This window comes from Lampetra fluviatilis, chromosome 58 (genome assembly GCF_964198595.1).
Source record: "Lampetra fluviatilis chromosome 58, kcLamFluv1.1, whole genome shotgun sequence".
Lineage (NCBI taxonomy): Eukaryota > Metazoa > Chordata > Hyperoartia > Petromyzontiformes > Petromyzontidae > Lampetra > Lampetra fluviatilis.
In genome coordinates this window covers 8,327,688-8,350,533 of record NC_136332.1, presented here as the reverse complement: position 1 = coordinate 8,350,533, position 22,846 = coordinate 8,327,688, and the positions used below count along the sequence as shown (strand labels likewise).

Below are 22,846 nucleotides of genomic sequence, written 5' to 3'. Positions count from 1 at the left end.
GATGTCACAGTCCGAGATTCCGCTTGGTTCCCGCCCCCTTTCGCGACTTCCGGTGTCGCGTGGTCACGTGACGTCACGCGCGGCCCACGTTCACCGTCCCGGTGTCATGGCCGCTATGGGGGCCGATTGTATGAATCGGTCCTGGGCCTCCCCTAGGTCGACTCGGCCTCAAATTAGTACCTGGTGCGGTGTGTAGTAAACATCGCCGCTGGGGAGACAAAGGCGGCTTGGTGTGGCACTCGGCACCCACCCCCTCGTGTGCCGTGCCGGCCTTTCTAGGCGCTCCCTAGCAGCACTTGCCCCAACAGCCTGATCAGGCGATAGAGGGGATCTTTGTGTCTGTGTGTCTCTACGTATCTGTGTCTCTGTGTGTGTGTCTCTACGTGTGTCTTGAGTGTGTCTCTGTGTGTGTGTCTACGTGTCTGTCTCTGTGTCTTGAGTGTGTCTGTGTGTCTTGAGTCTGTGTGAGTGTCTCTGTGTGTGTCTTGAGTGTCTCTGTGAGTGCCTCTACTTGTGTCTGTGTGTCTCTGACTACGTGTCTCTGTGTGTGTCTTGAGTGTGTCTGTGAGTGCCTCTTCGTGTGTCTGAGTCTGTGTCTCTGTGTGTGTCTGAATCTGTGAGTGTCTGAGTCTGTGTGTGTCTCTGTGTGTGTGTGTCTGAGTCTGTCTCTGTGTGTCTGAGTGTGTGTGTCTGTGAGTGTGTCTGAGGCGTTGTGACTTTCTCGATATTCCGCTCTGGTTTTTGTGTCTTCGTGTGTCTCGTTTTGGTGAGCGGCGATGCTGTGAGCGTGTAACGACCAACTTGGCAGTGCCTGTACAAAGCGACGTCTAGGTCTACTCAGCCACAAATGTACCATATTGTCCAAATGTATCCCATTAAATAATACCGTATAGTGTGAAATCGTTCATGTTGAAAGTGTATTCCTTAACATGAGCATACCTTTGTATTAAGTTCATATATCGTTTAGCAACGATGTAGACATCGGCTTTAATTGTACACGACTGAATATGAATGTATTTATAAACAATTAACTTTAATGAAACATTAAGAAAGGTGCGTTATAGAAGGTTCGCCTCACTGCCATTGGCAACTTGCGCCAGACCGCGCCGACCAGCGTGGTGAAGTATGGTCAAGTGGGGGGCCCTCAGTTGAGTTCGCATGGAGGGGGGGGGGGCGACTCAAACGCGTTCGCTTGCCTATGGGGGGGGGGGGGTCTACTGGCAATGTACGCATAGGAGACAGGGGGGTGAAGCCTCGATAACAATGTGTCTACATTGGCCTTCAGATGAGTGAGTTAGTCTTGTTTGCTTAAACACGTTAATAGTGTTAATCCTCGTGGGGGGTAAAGAGTCGGCGTGCGTGCAGGGAGAGGGGTCACGTGACTGATCGTTGCCTCAATCTTGATGCGAAGATTGTCGCCTCCCTGCTCAGTGGGTGCCCCTCAGCCCACACCGCCCCCAGGGCCTCACGGCCTGGGGGGGAACCGCTGGAGCGGAGCTGCTAAATTGACAAACTCTCGACACCCGCTGCTGCTGCTTGTTGTTTCTTGTTGTCCTTCCCGCACCTCTCATGGGCGAGGTTGGCTCCGTGCGGTGCGATAGAAGTTCTACCTGCACACACGATGGCGGCGATGATGATGATGAGATACCTGCACACACGATGGCGGTGATGATGATGATGTACCTGCACACACGATGGCGGTGATGATGATGATGTTGAGGTACCTGCACACACGATGGCGGTGATGATGATGTTGAGGAGGTACCTGCACACACGATGGCGGTGATGATGATGTTGAGGTACCTGCACACACGATGGCGGTGATGATGATGTTGAGGTACCTGCACACACGATGGCGGTGATGATGATGTTGAGGAGGTACCTGCACACACGATGGCGGTGATGATGTTGAGGAGGTACCTGCATGATGTTGACGATGTTGATGCGGCCGCCTGGAAAGCTCTTCAGATAGGAAGCCACCGGAGCTGAGCACTTTTAAACCATGGAGATGAACAAAGACTCGTTTCTTTAGAACCGCCTTCTTGGGTTTAGTTTGTTGTCCTTCCCCCGCACCTCCGATTAGCACGGTTGGCTGCGTACGGTGCGAAAGAAGTTCAGCGTCGGGTAGAGACGCACGTCCTTCCTACAAAGTCCACCACCTCGTTGTTGACTCGGCCGGCAGCACTCGAGAGTCGTGAGAGTGGCGCGTTCTCGACTCGTATCGGACGAGAGCCGGGAAATCCTCAACAGTCTCGAGTCCTGCTGCTACACACACACACGTGTGTAGCAGTATGACTCTGTGTGCAGCAAAGTCCTGCTGCTACTACATACACACGTGTGTGTAGCAGTATGACTGTGTGTGCAGCAAAGTCCTGCTGCTACTACATACACACGTGTGTGTAGCAGTATGACTGTGTGTGCAGCAAAGTCCTGCTGCTACTACATACACACGTGTGTGTAGCAGTATGACTGTGTGTGCAGCAAAGTCCTGCTGCTACTACATACACACGTGTGTGTAGCAGTATGACTGTGTGTGTGCAGCAAAGTCCTGCTGCTGCACTCCGGTGCCTGGCCGATAGCCACGGGGGAGCGTTTCGCGGCAGTGGCGAGCGAGGGGGGTGAGTGCAGCGAGTGTCGCGGCCACGTGTGTAATGGCGGAGCGTCACGTGTGTCATGGCGGGTGGCGAGTGGCTTGCCCGTGTTGTGGAGTTTAGAGAGGCACACACACACACAGCGGTGTACGTCAAACACGGACATTTACTCTGTTAAAATCACTTCACAATCGTGGGCATTTATGCAACGGTGAGAACGTACGTACACATCTATATGGCTTATCGCGGAAGCGGTTGTAATTTCCGCTGTTGTCATTTCTGCAGCGCGAGTCTATCCCGCAAGAGGGCGCTATGCTTCACAGGCGGGTTCAGGAGGCTGCCAGTCGACGAGGGGGCGGGGCCGTTGCTGCTGTGCCACGTTGACCCACACGAGATCAACAGCATCCACGGCGGTGAGACGTTAACTCCCTCACCTGGAACACAGGAGGTCGTGGGTTCGATTCCGACCCTGACGCCTGCTGCTGCTGTACATTTGGAGTTTGCGTGTCTCTCTCCCCGAGGTCGCGTGGATTTTTCTCCAGGTCAAGGTTTTCCCTCCACATTTAGAATCAACAATGTGCGTTCAGAGTATTTGGCCGCTATATATTTCCTCGCGATGATAAGCAAGTGAGTTGAGCTATCATTAGTGATAGCCATGTCGCTTCTGGATAAAGAGCTACATAGCTCAGAGGAGCCCTTCGACCTGGTAAAATTAAAAAGAATTCTAGATTTGAAGCTTTCGTGGATTCATACTCTTAGGTTTTTTCGGTAAAGTCACGTCGGTAAAAATAAATAATAAAAGTAGAAATAATATAAATAATAATAGAAATAAAATTATAAATCACGATGTTTCGGAGGCAACACAAGTCTCCGTCATCAGGTGGGACCGTCACAGCTAGATTTACTTGAAAATAATTAATATTATTTTTACTTTTATTATTTATTTTTACCTACGTGACTTTACCGAAAAAACCTAAGAGTATAAAAATGAAAAATAGTTTATTTTTAACTGCAGCCCACGGTGGCAATTTGGTTCGAGCCCGGCGTCCGCCCTGGTTAATACAGCCCGGGTGTATTTGACCGTAAAAAGACGGTGCCCCCCCCTGCTTCGCTCACGCTTGGATGTTAAAGACCTCCCCCCGGCGGGCGGCGTGGTTTGAAAGCAGAGTGGGGCCTTGTCACGGCGAATTCGCCAACCTAAGTTTGATTCACCCGCCGTGCTAATATCAGTGGAAATGATCTCGTCTTGTCCTGGGCATCGTCTAGGTCGATTCAGCGCTACATTAGTACCCGGTGCGGTATGATACGGCAAAAGCATTAGTTTGACCGTCGCCCGATGAACATTACTCATGTACTGCAGGGCAAGTGCCTGCCGTGATCTCTGAGGTAGCTCTGTGTTATCTGCTCGGCACGATATTTCCCAAGGGATTGATCGTCTCCTGACGACGCAACGCCGACGGAAGCGCGGTCGTTGCGAGAACGTCGGGGAACGAGCCGATTGTAGTTTAAAGTGAACCCTTGTGATGAGGGACGCGCGCGCAGACACACAGAGTGCCGGGGCCTGAACCCAGCCATCTCCGCGGAAGGGGCAGTGCAAGTCGGAGAATGTGCGAAGGAAGTGGCGTACGGAACCGTTGCCTTTCTCGGGAAAACATTTGTCGAATGCGACAATAAAACAACTATAAAAGAACAACAAAACAATGACCGAGTGAGCGGTCACGCCACGTGATCTAGCCACGCAGTCGCACCACCCGGGCTAGCCGTGCGGTTTAGCCACCCTCGCTAGCCATGTGGGCTAGCCACCCTCGTTAGCCATGTGGGCTAGCTGCGCCAATGCTGGCTGGGCTTGGCGGCGCCTCCCCACGCAGCCAGCGCCAATTTCCAGACGGCAAAGCTGTGAGCCACGGTGAGGTCGGCGGGCAAGCCCTCGCTCAGCTCCCCGGAGCGCTCCACGCCCTTTGCCTCCAGGTGATTGGACAGCGTCTCGCTCAGCCTGGCGGGGGTGGGGGGGGGAAGGAACAGGAGGTGTTCAGTTTGAAAAGTTCAGTAAGTTTCCTGGCAGAGCCTTAGTCTGGCTCGATGAGTCTGGCTAAAATATATTCCGCATTCGCCAAGCACACTTGCCACCAAAGAAAAAAATATACAACAATATATATGACACCTCAAGAAGTCATAAGTCAGTAACGGTTATCAACCTATTGGCTCATTTCCTGTCATAGCACCGGGGAATTTCTACCACTGATGATGAGCACCGCCTCCATGCTGCTTTGAGCAGGAAACCACTTTGATTCTGAGCGAACACTCGGGACAGATGTGCTCTTCGCGATGGTGATGCTGCCACTACCACCGCCACTACTGCTGCTGCCACTGCTACCACTGCCACCACTACCACTGCCACCACTACCACTGCCATCGCTGCTGCCACCACTGCTACCGCTGCCACCGTTTCCCCCGCTACCCCCACCGCCACCACTGCTGCCATTGCTAACGCTGCGACTGCTGCTACCGCTGCCACCACTGCTGCTGTCACTGCCAGTGCCACCGCTACCACCACTGCCGCTGCCACCATTGCCGCTGCCGCTGCCACCATTGCTGCTACCAGCACCACCGCTGCCACCACTGCTGCTGCCACCACTGCTGCCACCACTGCTGCAATCACCGCTGCCACCGCGATCGCGCGGGAGGTAGGATGCGCGGCGACGTTACCCCCACTGCTCCTGGTAGTTGTCGTAAGCGCGCTCGCGGCACAGGCCCAGCGCGATGAACTCGTGCAGCTCCAAGAGGAAGCTGTCGGCCGGGCAGGTGGCCAGAAAGCGGCGCAGCTGCTCGCCCTGCTGGGTCGTGAGCTCACCCCGGTAGCGTCCGTCCAGCCGGGGGAATGGATCCTGCGCAGCGCCACGCATATAGATCAATCAATAAAGTCGATATCTTGTTCCGCGTGGAGTAGTAACGACATTATCATTGGTGTAACTACATTATCAGTGGCATAGTAACGATATCATCAGCTCCGGGGGTGCGGCAATCGGTCAGGTGGGGCCCCAATATTTGATTTGACTCTTGGCACGGTCGCACCCTAGAGGCTATTTTATTTAACGGCTCCTCCCTAATCCTATCGTCGTCACGCTCACGATCATTTAATGCTGTCGGGGGCGCTCTGTCTTCGCTAAACGCAGCCACTACAGCTCCATCGCAGTAGTTAGCTCTATGCAATATTACGTTACCTCTAATTAAATGAATATAAAACGTGGAATGTAAATAGAAGCACTTTAATTAAATTTACATGAAACTGCGTTTTAAATAAGTGTTGTTGCTCTTTGGCACTGTTGTTGAAAACAAATCTCATGCTGTTTGTCAAGGGGGCCCCAACTGGTAGCTTTGGCCACCAGCGGGAGGGGGGGAAGGGGGGGGAGGGGCCAAGGCACCCCCTGCCTGCCCCCCACGCTCGTTACTGGTGTGTTGGGTCTTTCGAAATGAAGTGTTTGCGAGCTGTTTTGAACGCTCGCGGCTCAGCCGTGTGCGGCGCGGCGCCGGTCACCTGCTCGCCCTGCAGCAGCAGGCACTGCGAGCGCAGAGCGGAGAGCAGCTGCCACAGCGACGCCATGTGCTTCAGTCGGCAGGGCTCCAGCACCTGACACAAAGACAACAATCCCCCGGGTAGCCTTGACAGACTGTTGGGGCAAGTTCTGTTAGCGAGTACCACTTGTGAAGGCCGGCACGGCACACGAGGGGGTGGCTGGCCAACACCACGCCCGGCCGCTTTTGTCTCCCCAGTGGCGATGCTTACTCAACACCGTACTTGGTACTCATTTGAGGCTGTGTTCACCGGCTTTGGTGGCCGTGAGCGGGGCTATCCGCCATGCCACTGCTCCCCACCTGACACACGCACACACGCACACACCACGCACTCGCTCGCCGCACAAAGATCCCCCATGTAGCCTTTAACATACTTTTGTGGCTAGTGCCCTCTCTGATAGCGGTTCAGTGAGCGAGCGTTTGATGAACCGAGAGAGCGACTAACCACGAGCGGGCTAGCATTGGGCGAGCATGTGGCGAGCGATTGACTGAACCGAGAGCGGACGAGAGATTGTGGAGCGGCCCGAGCGAGCGTGGTGGGCGAGCGTGGTGGGCGAGCGTGGTGGGCGAGCGTGGTGGGCGAGCGTGGTGGGCGAGCGTGGTGGGCGAGCGTGGTGGGCGAGCGTGGTGGGCGAGCGTGGTGGGCGAGCGTGGTGGGCGAGCGTGGTGCGCCCACCTGCAGCACGTGCGCCGACACCTGGTGCTGCATGCACAGCACGTGGGCGAGGTAGGCGGTGAGCGCCGTGTCGGAGTGCCCGCCAGCCGGCACCAGGAAGCCGAGCGCCACCTGCACGCACGCCAGCGCCTCCGCCGCGTCGCTGGGCGAGCGCAGCTGGGCGCGAAGTCGCTCCCGGTGAGAGCTCAACAAGGGGACCTGGGCGGGAGGGAGGGTGGGGGGGGAGATTCGGGCGGTGATCCACCAACCCTCGCTGCTGCCGCTGCCTTCACGGCACCACTGCCGCCACCGCCGCCGCGTATTGGACAGACAAAGCGGCGGCAATCCACGGTCACAATGACCTTGGCGGGACTGACCACGACGACCTCGATGGTGGTGGGGGTGTGTGGGGTGGGGGTGTGTGCGGTGGGGGTAGCGTGTGGGGGGGGGTAGCGTGTGGGGGGGGGGGGTAGCGTGTGGGGGGGGGGTAGCGTGTGGGGTGGGGGTAGCGTGTGGGGGGGGGGGGTAGCGTGTGGGGGGGGGGGGGTAGCGTGTGGGGTGGGGGTAGCGTGTGGGGGGAGGGGTAGCGTGTTGGGGGGAGGGGTCACCTGTGGGATCTGCCTCTGCAGGTCTTGGAAGAGCTGTGCGTAGTCGCGGTCGTGCAGCGTCACGAGCGTGGGGATGTTCTGTGGAGACGAGGCGGCTCCATCAGACACGGACAGAGAGATGGAGAGAGAGACGGAGAGAGAGACGGAGAGAGAGACGGAGAGAGAGACGGAGAGAGAGACGGAGAGAGAGACGGAGAGACACAGGAAGAGAAGGAGAGGGAGGCAGAGAGAGACGCAACGCCACGCGCCCAGACGGTGACTCGCCAGTCGAATCCAACCGGTTTGGTTTTTGTGTCGATTTTATCGCAAAGTTGCTGAGCACAGCCCCACACGCTCAGCTAATCACTCAGTGATTCACTCACCCACTCACTACACCCACTCACTCATTCACTACACCAATTCACTCACCCACCCACTAACTCACCCACCTACCCAACCACGCACCTCGCTGCTATTTCTATTTCATCCCTCGCATCGCTCAACTTTGGCAATTCCCCTGTATCATCTCCTTACATCATCATCTCCATACCTCATCATCTCCTTACCTCATATCTCCTTACCTCATATCTCCTTACCTCATATCTCCTTACCTCCCCCCGATGCTCTCACAATAACAATATTTCCCTTGCTGAAGTCAGCAAACTATTAAACTCTCACAATCATAACAACAATGTCAACTTCTACTGGGCCGCCACCGCACGCTACTCGCTCGCTCTTGACCACAGAGAGAGGAGCAGCTGTGGGAAGGCAGCCACGCGGTGAGCAGCTGGCGCTACCAGCAACTGCCCAGGCTCTGCGGTCCTCTATATATGAAGGTGTTATCGGGCAATTCACGAGCGTTTATATTTATGTTGAACTTCTTTTGCACCGTACGTAACCAACCGTGCGAATCGGGGAGGAGGGCGAGGGAAGGACAACAAACTAAACACAACAAGCAGTTCTACAGTAATGAGCTTGTCAATCTCGATGATGATTTTAAAGTGCACAGCTCCAGTGGCTTCTTAATATCAGAAGGAAGAGCGTTCCAGACGGCCCGCAGAAGCGCATCTGAAAGCGCCGCGTGATGTGGTGACCACCGTCTTTGTTTCGATGGCCAGCCAAAAGCCGCTGCTGCTGCTAAAGAGCAGAAGGGGAGGAGACGCACACGCGCGTGCACACATAGGTGCGTGCACACACGCGAAAGACAAAGTGCAACACCTTGATATCGATGGGCGGGCGGCCGCGCACGTGCCTCCGCACGACGTGGCGCTGCAGCGCGCGCAGCTCCGTGGTGGCGCCGAGCGCCGTGCCGGCACCGCCGCCGCCGGGCTCCACCGCGTAGGCTCGCGCCGCCGCCAGCAGCGGGGCGAGGTCGCGCGCCGGCTCGTACGAGACGAGCAGCGGCGGGGACACGGCGCTCACGCACACCGGCAGCCTGCGAGCGACGTGGGGGGGGGGGTCAGGGTGAGCGGTGCTTAGAAGCGGAGAGATCGTGCGGCAGCAGCAGCAGCAGCGTTGTCGTCAGCATCAGCAGCACCGTCGGTTATTGTTGCCGTTGTTGCTGCCGGTGAATGCGCGCTGTGTGCGCGCTGTGAGCGTGTGCTGCATACTGTGCTCTGTGTGTGCTGTGTGCGCGTTGTGAGTGTGTACTGTGTGCTGTGTGTGCTGTGTGCGTGCTGTGTGTGCTGCGCGTGTGTACTACGTGTCTACTGTACGCTGTGGTGCTGCGTGCGTGCTGTGCACCGCGCATTCTGCATGCGTGCTGTTCGTGCGTGCTGTGCTGCGTGCATGCTGTCCGTGCATGCTGTGTGCGTGCTGCGTGTATGCGTGCTGCGTGTGTGCGTGCTGCGTGCGTGCTGCGTGCGTGCTCCGTGCACGCCGCGCGCACTCACGGCGGCTCGTGCCCCTCTGCGCGCGCCAGGGTGTCCACGACGCGGTTGTGCTGCGCCACGAGCAGCGCCACGAGCGCCGTGGCGGCCAGGCCGGGCCCGGCGCGGCGCGGCACCAGGGCCAGCACGGGGCCCTCCAGGCCCAGAGGCTCCTCCAGCAGCGACACCGCCACCTTCAGTTCGTCTGGGGACAGGGAGACGGCGAGCGGGGGGTGGGAGGGAGAGTGGGAGGGGGGGTGGAAAGTGGGGTAGAGAGGGTGGGTGAGTACGAGGGTGCCGATGACCGGTGCCAGCGGTGTCAAGATCGGCCTCTGTGGAGGAGGAGGCTCGTGAAGGACGCTGCTGCTGCTGCTGGGCGGCTGGAGGCAGTCGCCCTCCAGCAACAACGACGGAGGGCAGAAGAGCGACGCTCACAACAACGAGCGGAGCGCAGGGCGGACAAAACGCAGCGAGTTGGCACAGTAGAGGGCTGAGCCGGTTGTTGTTGGGGAAGAGGGTGAGTGGCAATTGAACTCGGGTTGCCAGGTTTGTAGCGCAGCATGCTAACCGCTACACAACCACTCCCCACACTGACATGCACACATGGACACGTGCATGCACACACAGAGACACGCACAGATACACAGAGACGAAGACACAAACAAAGATCCCCTATATAGCCCCAACAGACTGTTGGGGCAAGTGCTGTTAGCAAGTAGCACATATCAAGGCCGGCACTGCACACGAGGGGGTGGGTGACCAGCACCACGCCCGGCCGCCTTTGTTTCCCCAGTGGCGATGTTCACTACAAACCGCTACACCAGCTACTCATTTTGAGACTTCAGCCCTAGGGGAGACCCCGGACCGTCCTAGAGAGGCACCACACCTCCTGTCTCTCCCCAGAACTCCTTCCTCCCGACCATGCCTGCACCACGCAGTTATTTGAGATACACACAGAGACACACATACACCCAAAAAGACACCCAAAGAGACACACAGAGACACACATACACCCAAAGACACACACACAGAGACACATGCGCACACGCAGAGACATCATCGTCGTCGCCCCGCGTGCCGTGTGCATCCCCGGGCCCCCACTCACTGTTGTCCCTGATGAGCGTCCGTGCTTGGTTCCAGACGCCGATGAACCCCTCCACCCTCTTCTGCAGCGCCGCGCGGAGCGATACTGCGGCACAGCGAGAACGCAGCGGCACGGTCACGCGCCGGGACACACCGCCACTGAACTGGCAAAACCACCAGAACCACCAGAGATCGCCAGAACCGCTGGAACCGCTGGAACCACAAGATCCACTGAAACCGCCGGAAGCGCCCAGGAATGGGTTCAGATAATCGTCACCAACGTTGCCCCTGAGTGAGAATCGAACGTCAGATGGCCGCGTCCGTGGCGCGGTGCGCCAACCGCCCCGTCGCCGCTCCCCGCACGGGAGAGACGCGCGCGGCGCCGGTGATTGAACCCGGCGGCCTCTGGCGGAAGAGGCGGTGCTGGTCCGTACCGGGCGCGATCGTAGAGAGGAAGCTGCGGATGGAGATGTCGGCCTTCTCGGGAGGGACGTTCCGGAATCGCTCCACCATCTCCCTGGCGAGGGACAGCAGCTCGGGCAGGTGTCGAACCAGGCGCAGGTGCCTTTCCTGGGGGGCCGAGACGGACGCGGGGGACACGCGCGACCACGTTCACGGCCGCAACCCCCAGTCACAGCCCCCACCGACGCCGCCGTCACTTCCCGGCGCGTGACGGAGGGGGCGGTGGCGATGCCCTGTGGGCGGTTCGCGACGTGAACCGCGCAGGCCAACAACGGTTTTGTTTGCAGGGTCGCACGCACCACACGTGGAGGGTCTGCTGCTGCTTCTGCTACTACTGGATAGGAGAAATCCACACCCATCACGACCCACCCACCCACTCCACCCACCCCACCCACCCCACCCTCCCCACCCCTCCCTACCCCACCCTACCCCTCCCTACCCCACCCTACCCCTCCCTACCCCACCTACCCAACCCACTCCACCTCCACCCTCCCCACCCACCCCACACCCACCGACGTGAGTGTGAGCCGGTTCACTCGCCTGCTGCAGAAAGACGGTGAGCACGGGCAGCTCGCTCTGCAGGCCCTGCTGCTCCAGCTGCGTGGCCACCTGCAGCAGCGAGGCCCTGGGCCTGTAGCGCCACAGCTCGGGGTGGACGCCCACCGCGCCCGGCGCCATCCACGGCACGTCGCCGCGCACCAGGCGCGCAAGCGGCCCGCAGGCACCGCCGCGCCTGTCGCTACGAACCCGCTCGTGGGCCTCGCCCAGACGCCCCTCCAGATCCTAGGCAGCCACGGAGACAGTGGGATGGGGGGGAAGGGGAGGAGGGAGGGGAGGCAGGGGACGGAGGGAGAATGGAGGGGAGGGAGCGGAGGGGGGCAGGCGGAATTGGGGGGGAGGGCAGGAGGGGAGAAGGGGAGGACAGGGGGGAGGAGGAGGGGGGGAGGGAGGGGAGGGAGGATGGAGGGGAGGAGGAAGCGGAGGGGAGGGACCAGAAGGGGGGGGCAAGAGGGGAGGGAAGGTGGTGTGACAGAGTGGGTGAGTAGCTGAACAGTTGGGTGACTGAGTTGGTACGTGGGTGATTAGGTGAGTCTGGGTGGATAAATTCGTGAGTTGGTAGGTGGGTAGAATAGTGAGTGGGTGAGTGAATGAGTGGGTGGGTGTGTGGACAAGCAGGCGAACAGGGGGGTGAGTGGGTTCACAGCTGACTAGGCGAGCCAGTGAGCGAGAGTACAAATCAACAAACTCTGCTTCTTCCGCACGCGACCCCAAGCGTGGGTCGTGATCCACAAGCCGGCACTACCAACAATTGCCCAAGCTCTGTGGCCCTCTTCATATGAAGGCGTTATCTCGTTCAATTCACGAGTGATTATACGTGTGGAAGGAAACCGGGGCGAAGGGTAAACACTCGATCCAACATTTTTGCTGCACCGACCGCCTGGGGGTGCCACATTGGCGAGATGTTAACTCCCTCGCCTGGTACGCAGGAGGTCGTGGGTTTGATCCCGACCCAGATGCCTGCTGCTGTATATTTGGAGTTTGCGTGTCTCTCTCCTTGTGGTGATTGCGTGGATTTTGGGTCCTCCGGTTTCTCTCTTCACATGTATAAATGATGTGCTTTTAGAGCACTTGGCTGCTAAACATTTCCACGTGATAAGCCACTTGGTTGCCAGGTCGCTTCTGACAAAGAACGACACAGCTCAGTGGGGCCTTACCTAGTAAAATAAAAATTCTAGTTTAGTTAAAAAAAAATACTTGAGTTTTCGTTTCGTTTCTCCCGGCAGAGCCAGGAGGTACGGCTCCTCCTTGACGCCCACCCACAGGGAAGAGAGTTTCACATCCGTGTGGCGATCCATCAACCCTCGCCGCGACCACCTCCGCTGCCGGTCTGGAGTACAGGCGACGCGCCGCACGGCGCCCACCTCCACGGACAGCCTCCGACGGCGCTGCTCGCCGCTGTCCGCTCAGCCTCGTGGTGCTGGGGCAGTGCCCCGTGGCGTGAGCTCACCCGCAGCACCGGCTCCAGACACTCCCTGGCGAAGTCCTTCTCCCAGGCTGCGCGCCGCTCCCTCTGCCTCAGCAGCGGGTCCCGCTGATCGCCAACTGTTGAAGGAAGAGCAGCCGGTGGTCACGGAGAGGTCGCCCACCGCCTTGCAACTCTCACCGGGTTCCAGTGTCAGCCCACCGGTATTGGCTAGAGAAGCCCATCAGATAGGGTCCCTGTACAGACCCTATCCCTAGGCAATGATGGATAGGCAGCCGGCTCTCTGGGTAATGACAGGCAGACAGACAACTCACTGGGTGTGCGTCTCTAGGTAGTGACAGACAGACAGACGACTCTCTGGCTGTGTGTCTCTAGGTAATGACAGGCAGCTGGCTATTTGGGTGTGTGTCTCTAGGTAATGACAGGCAGATGGCTCTCTGGGTGTGCGTGTGTTCTCATCACCGCGTGAGTTGAGTTGCAGCAGCTGTACGAGCACGAGGTGCAGCAGCAGCTGCGCATCATCCTTGCTGCGATTCAGGGAGCGTGACAGCTGCTGCACGTCCTGCTGCAGGTGCTGCAGCAGGAACGCAGTCACGTTCTGCACCGGGGGGACGATGAGTCTTGACACGGCCTGCACGCACAGGCACGCACAGGCACGCACAGGCACGCACAGGCACGCACAGACACGCACAGACACGCACAGGCACGCACAGGCACGCACAGACATGGACACGCATGCACAGGCACGCACAGACAAGTACAGTCGACCCCATCGTGGTTTCGATATATCGCGGGGTCGGCATAAGAAATTAAATGGGAATTTTGCGAAAGCCGCAGACGACACACAAAAGTTTAGTAACTCCTAAATGCATAAAATATATGTACAGTACTATATAATATTAATGCATTTTATATTTGAATACCATAATTATACACCATTTTTTAAAAGTTAAATGTTGTTAAAAGTTAAAGTTTGCGAAAAGAACTGCGGTTCTACGCGCTCACAGCGCACCCCCCCCCCCGAACCCCCCGGCTGGAGGTGCTCGCTTCGCTTGCCAAGGGGACCAAGGGGACCAAGGGGACCAAGACATTTCACGCGTTTTTTCCAGATCGCGGGGGGCTTGCACCCCTAACCCCCGCGATGCAGAAGGGTCGACTGTATTATGTATGTATGCTGGACTTCTTTCGCACGGTACGTAGCCAATCGTGCTCATCGGAGGTGCGAGGTAGGTAACATCTCGCCAACGTGGCAAAATGTTAACTCCAAATGTAAAGCAGGCGTCGGGGTCGGGATCGAACCCGCGACCTCCTGCATACCGGGCAAGGTAGTTAACATCTCCGAGCCTCCGAGTTAAAGGCTGCGCGGAGGTGCTGTGTCCGTGGGCGAGCGAGCGAGCGAGCGGGTTGGTGGACTCACCGCGGCGTCGCTGGTGCAGCCGATCAACATGGAGCAGTGGAGCAGCGCTCGGAGCAGCGCGACGACGAGCGGCGACGCGTTGCGCTCGCTCGTGCTCGCCGCACCACGCTGAGACGGTGCGCCCAGCACATGGCCACACTTCGAGTGCTCGCCCCTAGCGCCACCAACAACATCACCACCATCATCATGATTATCATGAACATCATCATTGTCATCGTCATCAACATCATCATCACCACAACCACCATCACCACCACCACCATCATCATGATTATCATGAACATCGTCATCAACATCATCATCACCACAACCACCATCACCATAATCATCACCACCATCATCATCACCACCATCCCATCATCACCGCCACAATCATCACCATCATTGCCACCATCACCGAGCCTCGAACGGCCGGCGTGCCCTGGAGATCCACAATGGGCGTGTGGGTGCGTGCCAGTGGCCGTACATGATTGTGGTGGCTTTGAACCCCGCCACGGGGTTGTGACTCTCGCCCCCGATCTCCACTCTGCACTCAATGCAGCGCGACTTCTGCATGGGTTTCCCACACTGCAAACGACGCAGAGACAAGGAAAACAGAGAAAGACACGCGCAAAGAGACACACGGAGACACGCGGAGACACGCGGAGACACACACAGAGAAACATGGAGACACGCGGAGACACACAGAGACACAAAGAGAAACACAAGGACACACGGAGGCACAAAGAGACGCGACCGGTGTTATGCTTCACGATCAACTCTAATTTGATTCCAATTCAATATTTACATTTCACAAGCGAGTACACGCCACGCGAGTACCCACAGCTGCCCGGCAACCGGAAGTGTGGCAACAGCACCGACGACACGGCGGAGGCAATCGAGTGAACTGCAATCGAGCGAACTACAATCGAGTGAACTGCGGGGAAAATCGCCGCGGCAATATTCAGTGACGGAGCCGCCGAGCCGGAGGGCGGTCGCTGCGGCAACGGCTCATGGTTTCAATTGGCACGGCCGCCCTACTCCGTCCGTGTAGGTGACACGGGGGGGGGGGGGGGCTTTGTCTGAGCGAGTTCTCACCTCTCCCACGATGCAAAAGTGTCCGTTTGCACATTCTGTCAAAAAAAGGTAAATAACACAGATTAGTCTCTGTGTGTGGGGTGGGGTGGGTGGTGTGGGGTGGTGTGGTGTGGGGTGGTTTGGGTGGGGTGGTGTGTGGGTGGGGTGGTGTGTGGGTGGGGTGGTGTGGGGTGGGGTGGGTGGTGTGGGGTGGGGTGGGTGGTGTGGGGTGGGGTGGGTGGTGTGGGGTGGGGTGGGTGGTGTGGGGTGGGGTGGGTGGTGTGGGGTGGGTGGTGTGGGGTGGGGTGGTGTGGTGTGGGGTGGGGTTGGTGGGGTGGGGTGGGGTGGTGTGGAGTGGGTAGTGTGGGGTTGGTGGTGTGGGGTGGGGTGGTGTGGGGTGGGTGGTGTGGGGTGGGGTGGTGTGGGGTGGGGTGGTGTGGGGTTGGTGGTGTGGGGTGGGGTGGTGTGGGGTGGGTGGTGTGGGGTGGTGTGTGGGTGGGGTGGTGTGGGGTGGGAGGTTGTGGTGAGTGGCGGCGCAGCAGTTAGCACACTGCGCTATTAACCCGAACCCAGCAGACTCGAGGTTCGATTCCCGCTCATGGCCACCAACATCCGTAGTGGGTGATATCTGAACCGGTCCTAGGCACTGACCAGTATGGTGAAGTATGACCAACACAGTTTGGAGGAGAGGTAAGGTTAGTGTAGTAGTTCGTAGCAGCTGAAGTAGAGGGATGTGGCAGCGACACAGCTGATCATGAACCTGACAGCCCAATTGTGCACTGTGATCCCATATTGCATACCATGACATCATATTGCGCAACGTGATCCTATATTGCATACCATGATCCCATATTACGTATCATGATCCCATATTGCATACCGTGATCCCGCATTGTGTGCCGTTTGTACCGGGCGCGCTGAGTGGCGGTGTTCAAGGTACTCACGATACCACTGGCGCTGCACGTCCTGGTCTGTGAACTGCCAAGCTTGTGCGGTATCCCGCAGGTCGTCCGGCATGGTCGGGAGGAAGGAGTTCTGGGGAGAGACAGGAGGTGCGGTGCCTCTCTAGGACGCTCCGGGGTCTCCCCTAGGGCTCAAGCCTCAAAATGAGTAGCTGGTGTAGCGGTTTGTAGTGAACATCGCCACTGGGGGGAGATAAAGGCGGCCGGGCGTGGTGCTGGTCACCCACCCTCGTGTGCAGTGCCGGCCTTCGTAGGTGCTGCTGCTCGCTAACAGCACCTGCCCCAACAGTCTGTTAAGGCTACACGGGGGGTCTTTGTCTGTGCGTGCGCATGCCTGTGATAGAGTATTGGTCAGCGCGCTGCGCTACAAACCCGCTAACTCGAGTTCGACTCCCACTCATGGCCGCCAACGCCGGTGACAATCATCTGAACCAATTCTGAGCCGACCCTAGGTCGACTCGGCCTCAAATGAGTTTCTGGCATGGTGCGTAGTGAACATCGCCACCGGGGAGACAAAGGCAGCCGGGCGCGGTGCTGGCCACCCATCTCCTCGCGTCCGTTAACCCCCCTCACCGCCATGGAGCCCGGCTGCAGCGCCAGGCCCTGGAGGGGCCCGGCGAGCCCCGTGCTGGCCGCCCGCAGCGTGGCGCCCGCGTGCACCGCCAGCTCCAGCAGGGCCCGGCTCCCACGCCACGCGCCGCCACCGCCCAGGGCCCCCCCCAACATCCCGTTCAGCAGCAAGGAGCAGAACTGCCTCATCGGGGGACTCGGCACCGTGCGCGTCGCCACGGACTCCAGCGCCCGGCACTGCTGCTCTCCGCATACGGGGAGGGAAGGGGGGAGGGGCGGGAGGCGAGGGCGGGAGGCGAGGGAGGCGAGACGGAGGGGTCCCGATATCCGCCGTCCTGTTATCCGCAATCGTGCGATGAAAATCAACGGTGACTTCCTGCCATGTGGTGGTGATGCGGAGCGGTGGTGCGGTGGTTAGCGCGCTGCGCTTTCGAACCCCGGTGAACCGAGTTCGATTCCCGCTCACGACTAAAAAACAAGGGCGAATATTTGAACCGGTCCTAGGCCTCCCCTAGGTCAACTCAGCATCAAATGAGCACCTGGTGCGGTGTGTAAACGTCACCGCTCGGGAGACAAATGCGGCCGGGACATGGTACTGGCCGCCCATTCCCCCCTCTTGTGCCATGGCGGCCTTAATAGGTGCTCGCTAACAGCACTTGCCCCAACAGTCTGGAAAGGCTATATGGGGGAACTTTGCCTTTGTTTCGGTGTTGGTGGTGGCTACGCTGCTGCACGTGGCATGGCCTGCGATCCAGCACGACCGTGGAGGAAGCAGCAGCAACGAGGGGTTGGTGGATCAGGCACAGATGGGGCGTGAGACCTCCTCCCTTTCCGTTGGTGGGCAACGAGCCAGGAGAAGGCCGCACAGCAAAGCGTGTCGACTAATCTCCATCTGTTCCATCTGTACGGGGATAGAGCGTTGCCCCCTCGCGCAGGGCGTGGGTTTTCTCCGGGTCCTCTGGTCTCCTCCCGCACGTGAATAACAAACACAACTCGTGACGAGCTGGGCTGAAACATCTGCCAATGTGGCAGCGGCAGGATCCTTCTGGCAAACGGCCCTTGGACTCGCGCATGGCTCTCGTAGGCAATCAACACGTGGATTGTTGTTGCTGAATGAGCATCGAGGCAGAGCCAGTGGTGGACATCACAGCCCTTCAGAGTCAGTGGTGGAAATTCCCCATTCCTCTGGCAGAGGGGGGGTGGGTGGTGTGTCTGTGTGTATGTTGAACTTCTGTCGCACCGTACGTAGCCAAATGCGCTAATCGGAGGTGGAGGGGGCGGACAACGAACTAAACACAAAAAGCAGTTCTAGAGAAATGAGTTCTCAATCGGGAAGATTTAAAAATGCATAGCTCCAGTGGCTTCCTAATGTTTCGGAAGGAACAGCGTTCCAGACGGCCGCAGGGGCGCATCCGAAAGCGCCGCGCGATGCGGTGACCACCGTCTTTATAAAGCTTATAAAGCTTCAAATCTAGAACCACCGTCTTTGTTTGATGGCCGAGCCGAAAGCCGCCGCCACCGCCGCTGCTGCTGCTGCTGCTACTGCTGCTACTGCTGCTGCGAGGATGACCGGAGGTGTGGGCGGTGAGGAGCCCGGTCCGCCACCGACCGACCCGGCGCGGGTGTGCACCACCCTCAGCCTCGGGGAGGACCCGAACCCCGGCCAAGTCACCTCGGGGGTGGCGTGGAGGCCGCGGTCGCTGTAGGTGAAGGTGGCTGCCACCTCCCTGTAGAGGGCGAGCGCAAACGCCACCTGCCCCTCGGCATCCTGGGAGCCCGCGAGCTGTGCGGACAAACGGGAGAGAGAGAGGTGGGGGGACGACGCTCGGCCGTGTTGTCACCGCCACCAACAGGCAGTCGCTAACAAGTGGGGCCATTCGCTGTGGAGCGGACCAGTCGGTGGTCACCCACCTTGGCCTCCAGGGCTTTGTAGTCCGCCGTGAGAAGCGCTCCGCTCACGGAGTCGCGTGTCTCTCTGTAGACGTCGCCGAAGGCCAGAAACCAGTCAATGTGGGTCGCCAACTCCTCCTGGATAAACAAGACAAAGATCCCGCGTGCAGCTCACGCAGCCTGTTGGAGCAAGTGCGCTCCAGCGAGCGCCTGTACAAAGCTGGCACGGCGCACGAGGGGGTTGGTTGTGGCCTGAGCCGATGCCCGGTATTACCGGGATATGCGTCGGCACAAATACACACGTGCGTATACAAAGATCACCCGTGTAGCCTTAACAGACTGTTGGGGCAAGTGTACAGCACACGAGGTGGTGGATGGCCAGCACCATGCCCTGCCGCCTTTGTCTCCCCAGTGGTGATGTTTACACACCGCACCAGGTACTCATTTGAGGCTGAGTCGACCTAGGGGAGGCCCAGTACCGGTTCAGATAATCGTCACTGGTGTTGGCCATAAGCGGTAATCAAACTCGGGTCACTGTGTTTGTCGCTGAGCGCGCTTACCGCTACGCCGCCGCTCCCCACGCACACACACAGATAGAGCCACGGAGACGAGTCACCATAGATGCAGACACCCACATACACACGCACGTACAGGCACACACGAGCAAGTGAGTGTGTTCACCAGTGAGTCGGTGAGCCAGTGTGTCCACGAGTGAATGAGCAAGTCGGCGAGTGAGTGAGAATGTTCGTGAACGATTGAGTGAGTGTGGGAATGAGCGAGTGAGCATCTGTGTTAGCGAGTGAACGAGAGAGGGAGTAAGCGAGTTTGTGAGTGAATCAGTGTGTGAGTGAGCGAGCCAGTGAGTGACTGAGTAAGCGTGTGAGTGAGTCAGTGAGCAAGTGATTGAGTGGCTGTACGAGTGAGCGAGTAAATGAGCGAGCGGTTTGAGGAGCGACAAAATTAGTGTGTGAGTGCGTGAGTAAGCGAGCGGGTGAGTGGGCGAGTGGGTGAGTGGAACGAGCGCGTGAGCCATCTCCACCTCCTGGCTTTTGACTTGCTGCGGCAGGGCCCAGGGGAACTGGCGTGTGAGCGCGCCGAGAGCGTCGAGGCCGCAGCGGCTGGCGAGGCAGCGCAGCAGGAAGGCCTGGAGCCACACCCCGCCGGGCATGGAGCAGAGGCGGCGCACGGCCTCCAGCAGCTGGCGCTCCTCCACGCTCGCCGTTGACGCCTCCCGCCCCGCCTCTACGCAGGACGGCAAACCGCCAGTCGCAGAGAGAGAGTCGGGGAGGGTGAGGGACAGATGGAGAGAGAGAGACGGAGGGGGAGGCAGAGGCAAAGAAAGACAGAGACAGACACTTTAACACGTCGGCTTTCGCGACCAATATCAACCATAATACAGGTTTTTTGGATGAGTAAGTGTAGGAGTATTTACACGATTTAACTTGCATTACAGACACGCACAAAATAAGAGATACACAAATAGAGGCTCCGGGAGAGAGACACAGAGAAAGAGAGACACAGACATAGAGAATCAAAGTCAAAGAGAGAGACAGATACAGAGACTGGTTCAAATATTCCCCGTGATTATTGGCCATGAGCGGGAATCGAACTCGGGTCGCCGGGTTCGTAACGCAGCGCACTAACCATTGCACTACCACTCCCCACACAAGACGCACGCATACACGCACACACACATGCCCACACACATGCCCACACTCACGCACGCCAACACCCACGCACTCTCCGACTCGCCCACCCACTCAGACTCACACATGTGCACACACCCACTCAGACTCACACACGTGCACACACCCACTCAGACTCACACACGTGCACACACCCACGCACTCTCCGACTCGCCCACCCACTCAGACTCACACACGTGCACACACCCACGCACTCTCCGACTCGCCCACCCACTCAGACTCACACACGTGCACACACCCACTCAGACTCACACACGTGCACACACCCACGCACTCTCCGACTCGCCCACCCACTCAGACTCACACACGTGCACACACCCACTCAGACTCACACACGTGCACACACCCACGCACTCTCCGACTCGCCCACCCACTCAGACTCACACACGTGCACACACCCACTCAGACTCACACACGTGCACACACCCACGCACTCTCCGACTCGCCCACCCACTCAGACTCACACACGTGCACACACCCACGCACTCTCCGACTCGCCCACCCACTCAGACTCACACACGTGCACACACCCACTCAGACTCACACACGTGCACACACCCACGCACTCTCCGACTCGCCCACCCACTCAGACTCACACACGTGCACACACCCACTCAGACTCACACACGTGCACACACCCACGCACTCTCCGACTCGCCCACCCACTCAGACTCACACACGTGCACACACCCACGCACTCTCCGACTCGCCCACCCACTCAGACTCACACACGTGCACACACCCACTCAGACTCACACACGTGCACACACCCACGCACTCTCCGACTCGCCCACCCACTCAGACTCACACACGTGCACACACCCACGCACTCTGCGACTCACCCACCCACTCAGACTCACACACGTGCACACACCCACTCAGACTCACACACGTGCACACACCCACTCAGACTCACACACGTGCACACACCCACGCACTCTCCGACTCGCCCACCCACTCAGACTCACACACGTGCACACACCCACGCACTCTCCGACTCGCCCACCCACTCAGACTCACACACGTGCACACACCCACGCACTCTGCGACTCACCCACCCACTCAGACTCACACACGTGCACACACCCACTCAGACTCACACACGTGCACACACCCACTCAGACTCACACACGTGCACACACCCACGCACTCGCAGCCAGCGTCCCCACCGTGCAGCTGCTGGACGATCTCTGCGACGACGTCGAGGGCCACGCAGGCGTTGGCCACGTCCTGCAGGACCCCGAGCGCCAGCGGCCCCCCGCCGGGCGTCGCCGCGGGGGGCAGCCGGGGCAGCCGCCGCTCCAGGAAGCCGGCGGCGCCGCCCAGGCGCCCGGGGGAGTCGTGGCCGCAGCGGCGGTCGAGCTCGGCGTGGAGCGCCTCCTGCCCAAAGACAAAGGTCCCCCGTGTAGCCTTAACGGTCCGTTGAGGGCGAGTGCCGTAAAAAAACGAAAGACGAAACTTTTAATTTGACCGGGTCTAAGGCCCCACTGAGGTACGTGGCGTCTTCTTCTGTCAGAAGCGACCACCCGGCCATCACAAATGATAGCCCAACCAAGTGGCCGTCATCACCACATGGCAATGTGTATAGCGGCCAAACACTCTAAATAGTCGTGACGCCAATTCTGATGTGGAGGGAAAAACCGGAGAAAAATCCAAAACACTTCTGAAAAATAACTCCTAGAAGTAGCTCAGCGGACCTCGCCTTGTAAAATAAATGTTAAAAACATTATAATAAAATAGCCTCTGCATCGGCCAACTCGCATCTGCCAACTGCTCTCAAGGGGGTGGCAGCGTCAGTAACAGCAGGCGTCAGTCATAGCAGGCTCAGTCACAGCAGACTCAGTCACAGCAGGCGTCAGTCATAGCAGGCTCAGTCACAGCAGACTCAGTCATAGCAGGCTCAATGCCACCTTGCCACAAGGCGGTTCACTCTGCCACCCACTGAGAATGAAGTTTGTTGCGCGACAGTCAAACCAAAATAATACAAAACAATTGTGGCTGGATTCCTAGTTGTGATTCCTGCCTGGATTCCTGGCCGGGTCAGACCATCAAAGAATGCAGTCTGCGTGCGCGAGAGAGCGAGCGGCGGACCCACCTCGAAGCAGCTCACGAAGAGCACGTACAGCTGGCTGAGGTCTTCCTCCTTGAGCCTCGGGTTCCTCTGCACGCTCAGCAGATGCTGCTCCAGAAACCGCTGCACCTCCTTGCCGCTGCACACAGGAGGCACGCACAACGCAGCGCCCGTCAGCCGAGGGGGACGACACGGCCTCTGCCATTTGTCGCTACTCCGCTTCCCTACCGCTGCCCCCCATCGCACCCTTCCTTCTGCCAGATCTCACGGGTGGAGGCACTGTCGACGTACCGTGTCCCCTACACCCTGACCCAGTGCCCACGTGTGCCACGGGGCAGCGGGCAGCACCGTGTGTCCCCTACACCCTGGCC

The 22,846-nt window shown here is 58.6% G+C and overlaps 1 protein-coding gene across 1 annotated transcript in view; it reads right to left on the bottom strand.

Moving 5' to 3' along the window:
* Positions 1–2,737: 2,737 nt before the first annotated feature.
* The window catches only part of LOC144950492 (E3 ubiquitin-protein ligase RNF213-like), a 75,198-nt gene continuing 55,089 nt past the window's right edge, over positions 2,738–22,846 (bottom strand). Inside the window, 22 exon segments of the mRNA XM_078880630.1 lie at positions 2,738–4,584; positions 5,298–5,476; positions 6,127–6,219; positions 6,841–7,038; positions 7,428–7,505; positions 8,625–8,841; positions 9,299–9,479; positions 10,380–10,463; positions 10,792–10,927; positions 11,360–11,602; positions 12,828–12,922; positions 13,266–13,434; positions 14,221–14,374; positions 14,687–14,787; positions 15,298–15,332; positions 16,221–16,311; positions 16,812–17,048; positions 18,481–18,591; positions 18,720–18,836; positions 19,738–19,940; positions 21,574–21,784; positions 22,500–22,614. Of these exon segments, the coding sequence (XP_078736756.1) occupies positions 4,413–4,584; positions 5,298–5,476; positions 6,127–6,219; positions 6,841–7,038; positions 7,428–7,505; positions 8,625–8,841; positions 9,299–9,479; positions 10,380–10,463; positions 10,792–10,927; positions 11,360–11,602; positions 12,828–12,922; positions 13,266–13,434; positions 14,221–14,374; positions 14,687–14,787; positions 15,298–15,332; positions 16,221–16,311; positions 16,812–17,048; positions 18,481–18,591; positions 18,720–18,836; positions 19,738–19,940; positions 21,574–21,784; positions 22,500–22,614 (3,220 nt within the window). The 3' untranslated portion in view covers positions 2,738–4,412.